The following is a 14,022-nucleotide window of genomic DNA, read 5'->3' as shown; positions in this document are numbered from 1 at the left end:
CAAGTTCCATCTCACAGGTCTTGAAGGGCAGAGAGGTGTGTGAGGATAAGGGAGGGTGGGCTGCTAGCCATTTACCATCAGCTAATGCTGCAAGAGAACAGGACTGGTTGTCTCCAAAGAACATTTTAAAAACACAGAAGCATGCATTTGGCATCTGTTCTCTTTCTAAAATTATAGCACTTCAGTATATGAAAGTTTATATATTAAATAATTACTAATTTCAATATTAAAACCCATTTATGACTTGGGCCACTTGGGTATAATTGATTTACTTTAACAAGAATATCATGGAAGGGTTATAGTGATTCTTTGTGGTAAATAATTTTATGAGAGTAAGGAATAGCTAATGGTACTTAAGGTAGATAACTTTGAAATTATTTTATTTTTTGATGTTCTTACAGGGGTACAGAACATATGCATTGTAGGGCAACTTATGGCACAATGGTGATAAGATTTGACTTAGTCATCCTTGGTATTATGTGCTGTGTCAGAACTCTCAAAATGGCAAATCAGTGGCAAAGATGCATTTTGTCCTAAGGAGTTTTAGCACAATTTCCCCCTGCTTATTAGAATAATAGATCACAGCTCTGTTCCCTACATCTCATGTTAAGAATGTCTTAGGATGCCTCTTTTTTAAAAAGCCATTTGATAACAGCAGTCATTAAGATACAGTCTTGACATAAAATTGCCTCTTAGACCTTGTCACACAGTTGTGTTTTTGCCTTTGTCTGCAGCTTGTCCTCCGAAAATGGTGTGAATTAATTCCTGGGGCTGAGTTCCGATGTTTTGTCAAGGAAAACAAGCTTATTGGTGAGGTTTTTCTTTTTACTCTTGAAAGTAATCTTTTAAAGAAGATAAGCTTTTGAATGAAGTAAATTTTTAGTAATTAGAACAGGGCTATCTCAGTCAGTTTTAATCTCAGATACCACCTCTGACCCATTGGTACTGACTCTCTGGAATGCGGTGTTAACAAAGATTCTAAAGCCATATTCAGTTTCCACAGGAAAAGGTATTGTCAATGCATCATGTCCGTCTGGATTTCAGAGGTGACGGTGATGGTTCCATTCCTGATTTAGAATATGTATAATATTAATATTACCTATTTTTTGTTTGAGCCTTTCCTAAGTATTACTTAGCAAGAGATTGCTTATTGTAAGGATCATAAAAAGCCAAGTTTTTAAACTTTTGTTTCTGTTATTGGGGTACATGTTTATTATTCTAGCAAGAGAAAATGTGTAGACAAATAAGTGTATTATTCTAAAGTCACCCAAAATAGTAACCTGTTACTATTTTGTTTGCTATGATTTATTCGACTTAAATATTGAAGATAATTTGTTGTTGTTGTTTTTGGCTTATACATGTTTTCCATAAAGTAAAATTTATCTTCAACCAAGAAAACTGTAACGTAATAGAATCTAACAATGGTCAAGAGTCAGTCATTGAATGTGATGTTGACATTTACTAATCTACCTAAAAGAAACTTGGGGTGTTCGAATTGATCATATTGTTAGCAATTCCTGAAAAAACTGCAGTGTAAGTACGCTAAAGAAGGGAGTCGTGTCGGCATGTGATTAAGGAATTAGAAGCCTTGTTTCAGAGCAGAGACCATTTTGCTAGGACTAGATCAAATAGAGGAAGTTCATATAACAGTCTTTTTAGTGTATTTGGAATAATATCAGCATGTCAGTCTGATTAAAGGAATGTTTACTTTTCCATGGCTTGAAAGATCAGGCTTGTGAAGACAGAGCAGCATATGTGAACAAGAAAAATAGACTGCTTCTGTGAAGTACAGTAGCAGTATGACAGACATACAGTGAGGAATATTTTGTTTTCCCAAAGAAAGTAGAAGAGAATACCAATTTGCAGATACTTCTTTAGAAAAAAAATCAAAGCAGCAGCCGTTGATTATGTGTACAGATTTGAAATTGCTTCTTTCATTTTTTTATGTAACAAGCCTTTCTGTGACTTGGAATTCTTTCCATTGTACTAAAAAAAATATTAATAACTGTTCCCAGAAGTAAGAATTCATGGTGATATGGAACTTGAGGATTCACCTGTCCACATGAATCTTTGCAGCTGAGTCATGTGTGATGCAATATCCATCAGATTGATTGCTCTTCTGATCTACTCTAGTGGTTCTCTCCAAAAAAAAGTTGAAATCACATCTTGGTGTTTTGAAAATAATATTATATAACAGAATATAAAATATTTCTTTTCAGGTATTTCTCAAAGGGACTACACACAATACTATGATCATATTTCTAAACAAAAGGAAGAAATTTGCAGAGGCATACAAGAGTTTTTCAAGAAACACATACAGTATAAATTCTTAGATGAAGACTGTGAGTATTTTTTATTGACCCAGTGAAATGAAAGGAAATGCATAATGTTATTTTACCATGGTGCATATTTTAAAAACTGGACTTGAAATACTGTAAGTATTTTACTATATTCTTATTTGGAATTACTGATGCTTTGCATGTTAGTTTCACCTTATTTAATTGGAATCCATTTTTAATACTGAGGCAGTTCTCTCTCCTGTCATTTTATATGTCTGATTATATATTTCAAAGGGTCTGTCCACAGAGAACAAAGCCCATCTACCTTTCTTTGTTTGGATGATCAAAAATGGCACCAGTTACAAAGTAAACATTTGTGGTTTGTTTTTAGGAATTGAATGAATATTGTGTGAGAGAGTTTTCATACATCTTAAAATTATATCTGCTATGATTTACATTTTCTCTACTTGCCAAGACTGGGTTCTGTGGCAGATTTGATTTTTAAAAAAGATGAATCATGCCACAAGCATAGACTTTATGCTTTATTATTACAGATTTTACTCATTCCCAAAATAAGTGATTGATACTCCTTTCACTCGTACTTTCTTCAGTGACAGCTTCCTTCATTCCCGTATAACCAGTTTATTTATTATGGTGAACTGGTTGAGATGATGTTGGTGTTTGGTTTGAATTTTTAAATATAAGGGATTATGGTTGGAAAGAGAGAAAATAAAGCAAAGTTACGTAAATAAAACATTTGCAGGTTGCCTTTTTATGTTTGAAGTTTTGAGATTTCGGAGCATCAAGCCTCAAGGTCAATTGTATTCTGCTGTCTTTGGTAATGCACTTTAATTTTCAAAATGACATTTAGATTATGAAATATTAGTCCATTAATAACTTTGAGTTTTTTCTCTTTTACAGTTGTATTCGATATATATAGAGACAGTAGGGTAAGTAAAAACTATATTTGATATGCTTTGAAATCAGGGCTGGTCTTAAAAGCAAGCAGAGTACACAGCTATTATGTGTATAAAGAGTACACTGCTCAAAAAATAGTTTCTCAGGCTGGGTGTGGTGGCTCATGGTCTATAATCCTTGCACTGTGGGAGGCCAAGGCCAGAGGATCGATTGAGGCCAGGAGTTCCAGACCAGCCTGGGCAACAAAGCAAAAACCCATCTCTACAAAAAAGTAAAAATTAGCCAGGTGTGGTGGTGCATACCTGTAGTCCCAGTAATTCAGGAGGCTGAATCAGGAGGATCACTTGAGCCCAAGAGTTGGAGACCGTAGTAAGCTATGATGACGCCACTGCACTCTAGCCTTGAGCAACAGAGCGAGACCCTATCTCAAACTAAGGTGTTTGAAATTCTCAATGGTCAGGAATCTCCCCTTACACATCAGTATTGGTTTAAGAAGGAAATTTAAAAAAAAAAAATCTCCCCTTAAAATATACCTAATATTAGGAGTCATAATGTCTTAAATAATTATGTGCCATGGTTTAGGGATTATTTGTTTAATAGGTGGGTAAATGACCACCTTAACGTCCTACTTTACACTGTCATCAGAGGTCTGGGCCTACTTAAAATAGTTCAGTTTACATACTCAAATATGGCCAGGAATTTTTCATTTGTTATTTAGATAATTATTTTTGTCAACTAAGAGACTCTTAGCATGATTTGAGTCACTTGTATTTTAAGACTGAAGGTGAAGATTAGGCTAGTTTACATTTATTCTTTAGCTCTCAAAAGTGATGAAAACTTCTGTAATGAAGAAGTAAACTTAAGGAAGCTACTGATTACTGACTTAAGAATTCCTGTAGCAGAGATTTCACTGTCCAAGACATATAATCTTTTTAAAGAAATTTAGGTCACTAAATATCATCTGGTAATTACTGCTGATTGGGTTAGCTGTTAAGAAGATGGCAGATGTGTTTTCCGGTATGTTACCTATACACTGACAGGAATATTTCTCATTCTCCCTCCATGCTCATGACCAGCCTGGGCAACATAGCAAGAACCCGTCTCATTGTAGTGAAACATGTGATACCTCTGAATCACCTTTTAGATAAAAAAAACCTGGTCCATATGGTCATGTCCCAAAATAACTGTTAATTGTTTATTTAACTCTGTTCAGTCCAAAGACATCACTATGTTTTCACCTTTTGTCATCAAGGATGAGGGTGTCTATTAACAGTTATTAGAAAAGGGGGCTATAAAGTGAGATTTGGCAAAGAAGGAGGGATGTCACTTGGCAAACTTTCAACTGTTTGGAAACAAACCTTAGAAAAGGATGGGAAGCCTGTGTGATGAGATGGATAGAAACCTCCAGCAGGCTGGGGCAGCCTGTGACTGCAGCCCTGGCTCTGCCTCTGATACACATTGGCCAAGTCAAATCACTCAGGCAGCCAACATGTATTGATAATCTGTAATGTGCTAGATGCCGTGCTTCTATCAAGAAGCTTCAAACATGACAATCTCTGGCGTTCAAGGAGTTTCTGATCTTCAAGTGGGAGTAACAGTGATGTAAGTGTTCTAGGGAATGGCTTGGTAGCAGCAGAATCAGTGAGTGAGTGAGGAAACCTGGCCTGTTGGCCTGAATATTCTCATTTCTCAGAAGGGCTTTATTCTTGTTTAATTCAGTACCTCACTTAGTCTATATATTCCTGTGAGGTACGTATGTATTTTACAGATACCAGAACTGAGGCAGTTACATTATATATGGTGGCATTTGAAAATGTTGGAATTTGCCAGGGTCTCTCAATATATTCCTGGCAAATGTCCTACTCTACTCTAATTCAGTAGGGCTGACAGATAAATGCAAATTTTTAACTTGGTAAAGAGTTAAGAATGTCTCAAGTGAAGCTGGATAAGTGCATAAGTAATTACTGCTCTGATCTTACAGAACTGAAACTAGTTACATTTCTAAAAGTGTGAAACATGCTAGTATAAACATCCTGATAATTTCTGAGAAGAGTTTCAAACTGCAGTGTAAAACTCATTTGCATTTACTCAATGGCAGTGGTATCAGAGTTGTTTGTTAGGCACTTTCTTGAATATATAATTCTGTGGCTGTTCTTGTAGAAACTAACTCTTCTTTTACGGTGGTTTCTTATATGAATGAAATACAACTGAAGTGTGTGTATGCTTGGCAACACTTTGATATCTAATTTCTTATTGTGGATGGGCAAGTTGATGTGGTCTTGATAGATTCTAACAGTCAAAGCAGTGGACCACTCATTCAGTAGGTCTGGGATGTAGCCTTGGAACATCCTTAACATATTTAGGAAGCTCCTTAAGTGATGATAATACACAATTAGAATTAAGAATGACTATCTTTGATTCCTAGGAAGTTATTCTGGTCCCATTATGTATTCTTCTTAGTTGTGAATATTGTCATTAATTTCTAATTTCATTGCTTTATGGACCGAATATATCTGATCTTGAGTCTTGGTATTATTGAGATTGGCTTTGTGACTTGGTTACTCTTTTATAAATGTTCTATGTGTGATTGAAAAAGAAAGTACAGTTTCTAATGTGTGAAGTATTCTGTAGATGTCTTTAAATTAAGCTTGTTACTAATGTTAAAATCTTCTACATCTTATGGATAAAATGATATCTGAGAATTTCTTCAAAATAATAACAGATTTGGGGGGAATGGATGGGAATTATAGATGAAACAAGACTAACCATGAATTGATAACTGGTTGAAACTGAGTGGGGAGGTACATGGAGTTCTTTACACTATTTGTCTACTTTCGTGTATGTTTATACTTTTCCATATTAAAATGAAAAAAAACCTAACACCTTTAAAGACCATGAAAATGTATCTTTCCTAATTTTTTGTCTGCTTGATCTATCAGTTACTGAGCCAGGTATGTTAAAATCTCCTGCTTCTTAATTCTATCAATTTTTGTGTTATATACTCCAGGTTGTGTTCTTAGACAAATGCTGGTTCAGAATGGTTTCATTTTCCCAGTGATTTCTCATCATTAGGCAAGGACCCTCTTTATCCCTGTTAATATTCTTGCACATTTGGCATTAAAGTACATTTTTTTTCTGATATTAATAGTATTATTGTAGTTTTCTTTTTTTGGTCTTAGAATTTATCTTTTCCCATCATTTTATTTTTAGCTATTATGTTTTAGGTGTGTGCGTGTATCTTAAATAGCATATTGCTGGGTTCTGGTTTTTTAATCCCTGACCATTTCTGGTTTTAACTGCTGAGTTTAATTTACATTTATTATATTTGATATTTGAATGTTTTCTACCATCTTATTTTGAGTTTTCTGTTTGCTTTTCTTTGCTTTTTTCTCCTTTTATTTAGATTACTGGATTTTCTATTTTTTTCCAACTCTTCCCCCCATAATGATTTTGAAGTTTGGTTTTTGTTTCTGTTATTTTGGTAGTTATCATTAATTCTTAAGATGGATATTTAATAAACTTTAAATTTAATTTTACATTCTGTTGCCCTCATGATGCAAAGACCTTAGAACACTCTAATTCGTAGCACCCACCATTTTACATGTGATTCCTGATTTTTTATCTCTACCTTGTTTTTATACCCCCAAGTGAGTCATCATTGTTGCTGTTCAATGTCTTTGTTCACTGGTGCTTCTTGCCTCTTGCTGCTTTTTGGATCCAATTTCTCTCTAGTATTGTATCCCTTAGAGTAAATTCCCTCAGTGGTTGTTTGGCCCTCATGCATGAAGGACAGGCGTGGCTGGGTATAGAATGTTCAGCGGATTACTTTGTTGCTTCAGCACTTTGAAGATACTATACTGTTGGTGTTTATTGTTTGGCTTCTTTTCTTTCTTTTTCTTTTCCTTTTTTTTATTTTTGTGTCATGTTACATCTAAGAATTCATTTCCTTTGTCAGTCATGGAGAATTCTGAATTCTTAGCTATTATTTTTTTCAAATATTGACTTTCTTTTCTCTCTTGTTTTGGAACTTTGTGTAGAGGTATGTTAGAGCTTCTCACTTTTTCCTCGTGTCTCTTAACTTCTCATTTTCTAGCTCTTTCTCTGTTCTGTGTTGTGTAATTTTCTCAGCTCTATCTTCCATTTTATTAGTTCTCTTTTAACTTTGGCCTGATACATTTAACCTATCCATTAAGTTTTAAATTTTATCGGCTGTATCTTTCATTTGTATAGGTTCTATTTAATTCCTTTTCAAATCTGCCTGTTTTTTTGGTGTGTGCAGTGTCTTATGCTTAGGGTTTTGGTTTCCTTTATATTTTCAGTCATTTAAAACTACTGATTTTGGGGGGGTCATATTTTTGAGATATAATTTAATAGAGCAAAATTCACCCTTTTTAGTGTACAGTTCTGAGTTTTGACGAACACATTGAGCCATATAATTACCCACCTCCACATGGAGATACAGAACTGCTCCACCACCTCCCTAAAATGTCACCGAGCGATCGATGGGCTCACTGCCGGGTGTGTGCAGTTGCCAGTACCATGGTACCAGCCTTTGAGAAAAGAAATACAACAGGGATTAAAGCCCCAAGAACCTGGGAAAATCATCATTAGTCTGGAAAGACAACATAAAATAAAGATGACACCATTGCACTCTACCCAGGGCAACAGAGTGGGACTCAGAGGCACCTGGCTGACCTCAGCATGGTCTGCCCAGGTCACAAGTGGATCCACCAGGTTGCCCACCTGTGGTCTCAGAACAGGACAAGGTCAACACTTATTTCAAGGGTTGATGTAATTTTTTCATCTCCCCTTCATAGGCTATCAAGCTCTGTCATGCAGACAAGACACATATTACAGTAACATGTAAAAAATACTGAATATTTCCCTACTTCTTTCCAGTATGTTAAAAAAAAATCCACCCTGCACATTAGCCTTGCAGCAGTCAGAAGCGATGCTCTGCCCGGCTGCAGGCGCCTCCCGCCTCTGCCCGGCTCCCCCTAGACGTAGCATTGGAGGCTCCCAGGAAGGCTCTTCCATCAGACTGCATTGCCAAACCTTCTTGTGAGATTTCCTTTTTCCTGCTCTAATGTTTGGCATAAAATTCCAGTGTGACTTGAGGCCAGAGTTGGAGGATACATCTTCAGTAGGGCTCTCCTTCCTGGGTCCCTTCTCCCTGCATTCACAGGTGACCTTCCCTTTACAGCTGTGCCCGCTCTGTTTACTCAGGTGGCCCTTGCTCAAATGGGACGTGGAAGAATGATCTTTTGAAATAAGTTACATATTTTTAAGATTGTCTTTTGGAGAAAATAATATGAAGACTATCTTTCTAAAAAGATAGTGTACAGACTGTGTTTGGTTTTATTTTGAATTAATTTTTTACTCCTTGTACTGCAGGGAAAGGTGTGGCTAATTGACTTTAATCCGTTTGGTGAAGTCACAGATTCCCTGCTGTTCACCTGGGAGGAGCTGATATCTGAGAAAAACCTAAAAGGAGATTTTAGTGAAGGAGATGCGCAGGAGCAGGTAAGACAGTTTTTAAAAAAATATTTCTAAAAACTCCTTTTTAATCCACCAATTGCTTGTTTAGACACGTGGATGGGCAGTGACAAGGACCCTTGGGAAGCGCTTAGTATAACAGAGATTTACTAACGGTGACTTGCCCGTGGAGGTAGCCAGGGAAGGGTGCGAATTCTGATTCATTCATTTAACTGTGCATAAAGAAATAAGGATCATCGCATACACCTTTCTAGTTATTTTCTCTTTCTTAGCTCTTTCTATCATTCTCACATGGAAGAATCTGGCCCAGTCTCCCAGATCAGTTCATACGTCTGACGCCAGCCACAGCTGCTGCACGCTGACAGGTGACACCCGCGTGCACAGACCCTCGCATTGGTGAAGTGGCTTCCTGACTGGTTTCCCCAGTCAGCGTTCTCTTCCGTTACCCACAGTGGCTAGTTCACACCTGCATGCTTCTCCTCTTCCATGCCATCGTTTCTTCCCTTCCTCCCAGCAGATATTTTTACCTCCTCTTCATAGGAAAAGAGAATCCACGGATAAAAATTCTCTCAGTTGAATTGTCATAAGACCTACAAACTTGTCTGTCCCCTCCTGAGTCTGATCTCGCACCTGCTGGGTGTGCCGCTCCCTCCTGTCTCCCACACACCCTGTGCTCCTCCTCCAGCCTCTTCCTTCCTGCCAGCTCCCGCCCCTCAGCGCTGGCCCCTCAGCCAGCTTCCCATATTGCCCTAGCAAAACAGAACCTTCAGCCCCATCTCTTCACCCAGCTACACTCTCCTTTCTCAGCTTCATAGCCAAACTTTCCCTAAACAACTTTGTATTGCTTTTGTCTGCCTATAAAAGTAATACATAAAAAGTAATAAATGAAAGTACCCTTTTTTTTTTCTTTTTCTTTTCTTTTCTTTTTTTTTTTTTGAGACAGAGTCTCGCTCAGTTGCCCGGGCTAGAGTGAGTGCCGTGGCATCAGCCTAGCTCACAGCAACCTTAAACTCCTGGGCTCAAGCGATCCCAGTGCCTCAGCCTCCTGAGTAGCTGGGACTACAGGCATGAGCCACCATGCCCGGCTAATTTTTTCTATGTAGATTTTTAGTTGGCCAGATAATTTCTTTCTATTTTCAGTAGAGACGGGGGTCTCACTCAGGCTGGTCTCGAACTTCTGACCTCAAGCGATCCACCCGCCTCGGCCTCCCAGAGTGCTAGGATTACAGGCGTGAGCCACCACGCCCGGCCTGAAAGTACCCATTTTTAATGAAAATTATAAAATCCTCTAGAACCCTACCACTTTGAGAACTACAGGTTATATTTTGGTCCGTAACATGCATTTACACGTACACATAAACCGTTTTAAATAAATGAGATTATGCTGCATAGGCAATTATGTATCCTGAGTCTTTTATTTAGTATTATCTTGTGAGCATTTTACATCTTTTTAAAAAATAGTTTGAGTTTTACGTGGGAATTTAAGAAAACCGAGAATTAGAAAGAAGCAGGACTTTGAAATCCTGCCACCTGGAAATCACCGTCCCTACCACTCCAGTGAGTGTTTTTCCAGTCCCTTTTTGGTAGAAACTCACACACTTTTACGTAAGTGGGAGCACTGCTTTCACTGCTGCTGTCACACGACTTGCTTCTTTTAAACCACGCAGTGGTTGTGCCTCATCACAGCCAGCTGCCATCGGCGGCTATCCATCCTTGCTGCTGTGGGTGCTCCCCTGTCACCTACGTACTCCTCAGTCCTCTGCCAGCTGGCTTCTGCCCCACCACCCAGCAGAACTGCTCTTGGCAAGGTCTCCGGCATTTATCTAGAATCCTGGTGCACGATGCACACTCCTCGTCTCCCAGAGCCGCTGGGCAGGACTTGAACACCTGGCTCCCCTCCGTGTCCTTACAGCGCTCCTTCCCTCGGTTCCCGTGACACGCACTCTCCTGCCAGGTCCTTCCTGCTTTTCTGGCCGCTTCTCTGCCTTCATTGTGAGCATTTGTCTTTAGCCGATCTCTGAAATACTTCCTTTCATCCTAATCTGTCCGGGGCCCTCTCTGGCCCTGTTCCTCCAGCTCTGAGTCAGATCCACATTTACCCTGTGGTGGCACTTGCCAAACTGTGTTCCAGTGGCCCATTGACTTGCCTATGTCCTGTGTTAGGCTGCAAGTTTCTGAGAACAGGTAGAGCGTGTCTTGTTCTCGATGCACCCGCAGGGCTCAGCACAACGTCAGGCAGTGTGTGTTTGTCAGATTAATGAATGAAGGGATTTATGCCTGCTGGCATCTTACAGTAACAGGCCCATGAAATCTGAGAAGCACGGAAGGAAGATGTGAAACATCCAGCACAGGTGTTAATTTTAAATACGAGGGACACAATTATTGGATACAAACAACTTTGTGCAAGATTAACTCTGTGATCCAAATCCTTTATTTAATTCTTCTAAATGTTGGGGGTTGAGGGATGACAAAAGGGAAAAACTAGTTCCTGCCTCCTTGCCCAGCATCACCTCCTGCCCCTCTTCCCTGTGCTCAGGCCACAGAGACCAGGCCTTCCCTTTGTTCGGTGAGACTCAAAGTCCTACGTTGCCTTCAGGCCTTTGTGCTAGTGGTTTCCACTGCCTTCAAAGCTTTGTTCTGTTCCCAGACCCTCACAGGCGGCCTCCATCCCCCTGGTCAGTTCTCAGCCCGGATGGTACCTTAGCAACCTCCTTCCTCACCACTCTTCCAAGACGGTCTGTGTTGTTATCCTCTTAGTATATCGCCCTGTTTCTTTGTTTCCATGACACTTTGTGCTGTCTGAAATGATCTTGTTAATTTGTCTGCTTGCTTGCTGTCTGTCTCCTAGTCTTGTTTACCAATTTATCTCCCATACCTAGAACAAGGTCCAGCACAAAGTAGACATTTCTTAACTATTTGTCAGATGACGGGTCTGTCTGACTCAGATACGCCCTGCTTTCTAGGGCTCCACGGTCCCGATCCATTCTAGTTCCCAGCCTGTGTCCCTCTGTGGACACCATCCTCACCTGGATATCTGCCACCCCAGAAGTCCAAACCCAAGGCCATCTGTCTCTGAAATCCATGGCCTCACAAGGCCACGTGTAAATATATTATACAAGACACTAAGCAAGTACACTAAAGAATGTGAAGACTCGTTAAATCTGATACTTGAATTTGTTACATAGGTGATGAGAGAGATACACTAATAAATAAGTTAATTGACCTACAAGAAGTGCAGACACGTTAGGGAATTCAAAGCACTCATTTGCCGTCACTGTTAACTGTTCTCTAAGACAATGCTTCCCAACTGCACACCCGTAGAAAATAATATTTATAAAGCGCTCTGGCCTGTGTGAGCTTGCTTGAGGCCAGAGATGGCTGGCCTTGGGCCCCGGCCCACTCCGGGGCTAAAGAGATGCACAGCCGTCTGTGCACCCTGCGGCCACACCGTGGTAGCGTTCAGGGGTCCACCGAGCACTCCATGATGAGACTGTTTCCCAGATACCTTATGTTTATCTTCCATTGAATATGTAGAATTACTTTAAAAATCTTGGTGCCTTCTTTACTTTAGAATCTTACTTTCTCCTTACCTAGTACAGAAAAGAACATGGAGTTGAAACTGTTATGCCAGGCTCTTTTTTAGTTTGGAGAATAGGCCCAAAAATAAATGACAGGCAGACTTTCCTTTTTTTTTTTTCCTTCGTAAAGGATTCTCCAGCTTTCCGTTGCACAAACAGTGAGGTTACAGTGCAGCCCAGCCCCTACCTGAGCTACCGACTGCCCAAGGACTTCGTAGACCTCTCTACTGGGGAAGATGCTCACAAACTGATCGATTTTCTTAAACTGGTAAAGTATATGTGTATTTAGTATGCTGGTCATCTTCTCAAATTGGCTTTTTAACATTTCGTTTTAGTCCTATGTCACCTAGACTTTTATTTGATGATTATGAATTAAAGGAACAGTATTACTGAGTTAGACCATTTGATAATGAATATGAAATGTGAGCTGAAGGAATAATTTATTGATTGGAAGGATAGAAAATGTTTTTATGCTACAGATGCTCTTTGAAAATTTTTCATAGTATATCTCACTTTGAAGAATGTGTGTATATTTTTATAGGGCTACAGAAAGACCAAATCTCTGTTGCGGTGGAGATTTCACTCAAGGGGGCATGTAAATATTTGTGTTTCTGTGTGGGGGTGTTTGTACGTATTAAAGAAAGAGAAGAAAATATTCAGATGCCTGAGGATGATTTGCCCAGGAGCCAAAGGGATAAACTAGTTTAATGAATTAGTTAAGGCACATTTTTCTGTGATAATTTCCTATCAGATCTTTTGCAAGGCCTCTAGAAAATTACACTTGCTGACAAGAAGTGATCTTGTCTGAGTAAATGTCCCAATTAGAATGTGCTGTTTTAATGTACTCTTGGTTTTCTTTGACAGAAAAGAAATCAGCAAGAAGATGACTGATTAGAGAGCTAGAGTTCAAGACCCAGTTAAAGAGGAAACCACCGCTGCTTCAGGAGGCTGTTCATAGGCCACAACTTCCTGTCACCCTCGTCGGTGGGGGGGACAGGCAGTGTGGACAGCAATGGCTTTTTATATTCGTGTATATTCACCTGGAGAACAATGGAGGGACTTTGCTACTTGTAAAAATAACATGCTAAATAGATCTTCAACATAGGAAACCATGCTGTTCTGATAATAAAATACTTTCTATGAAACACCTTGCTCTTCCTACCCAGTCTGTGTAGATTTATCTGTATTTCTTGTGCTGATATTTTTATACCTAGCAGGTAGGTGGGCAAATTTATATTTATTACACAGAAATAGATTCTTAATCATTACTTTTCCTTTTAAAAAATAGAATCTTTTATTACTACAGACAACATTTTCCTACTTTGAAGCTTTTCATATAATTTTTCTTTCAGTTTAGCTTCAGTTTGGGTATAGCTAAAAAAAGTAGAGCCTTTTCAAACTATCAACGATGAAGTTTTTAGTGTATTATAACCACCTTAATATATGTTAGCAAAACTATCACAGGGTTGGTTTTAATTTGACCTTTTAAAAAAATATTGGAATTTTGGGGGGAGGTAAATTCACTTTTTTTTTTTTAAAGGCTGCCATTTTAGTAGTTATTCTTCAGTGCCCTAAGTGATGATAGTGATATCAACAATATCTAATTTACAGAGGGTTTACTGCATGTCAAGACACTCAGCTGAAGGCTCTTTTTATATTACTTTACATTACCAGGCAATCTGAAGGATACAGGCGTCATAATTTCCCAGGGTATCTATCGAATGTGGTATCAAAGAATATTTTACTTGCTG

At 38.9% G+C, this 14,022-nt stretch overlaps 1 protein-coding gene across 1 annotated transcript in view; it reads left to right on the top strand.

Annotated features, from left to right (window-relative positions):
* The window catches only part of CDC123 (cell division cycle 123), a 42,883-nt gene extending 29,467 nt beyond the window's left edge, over nt 1-13,416 (top strand). The window contains exons 8-13 of the mRNA XM_045535336.1: nt 735-810; nt 2,220-2,342; nt 3,201-3,229; nt 8,592-8,720; nt 12,402-12,539; nt 13,136-13,416. Of these exons, the coding sequence (XP_045391292.1) occupies nt 735-810; nt 2,220-2,342; nt 3,201-3,229; nt 8,592-8,720; nt 12,402-12,539; nt 13,136-13,162 (522 nt within the window). The 3' untranslated portion in view covers nt 13,163-13,416. The remainder of the gene's footprint in view (nt 1-734; nt 811-2,219; nt 2,343-3,200; nt 3,230-8,591; nt 8,721-12,401; nt 12,540-13,135) is intronic.
* Nucleotides 13,417-14,022: the final 606 nt, after the last annotated feature.

This window comes from Lemur catta, chromosome 1 (assembly GCF_020740605.2).
Source record: "Lemur catta isolate mLemCat1 chromosome 1, mLemCat1.pri, whole genome shotgun sequence".
Taxonomy (NCBI): Eukaryota; Metazoa; Chordata; class Mammalia; order Primates; family Lemuridae; genus Lemur; species Lemur catta.
The sequence above is the reverse complement of the archived record's forward strand: the minus strand, read 5'-3'. Positions and strand labels throughout refer to the sequence as shown.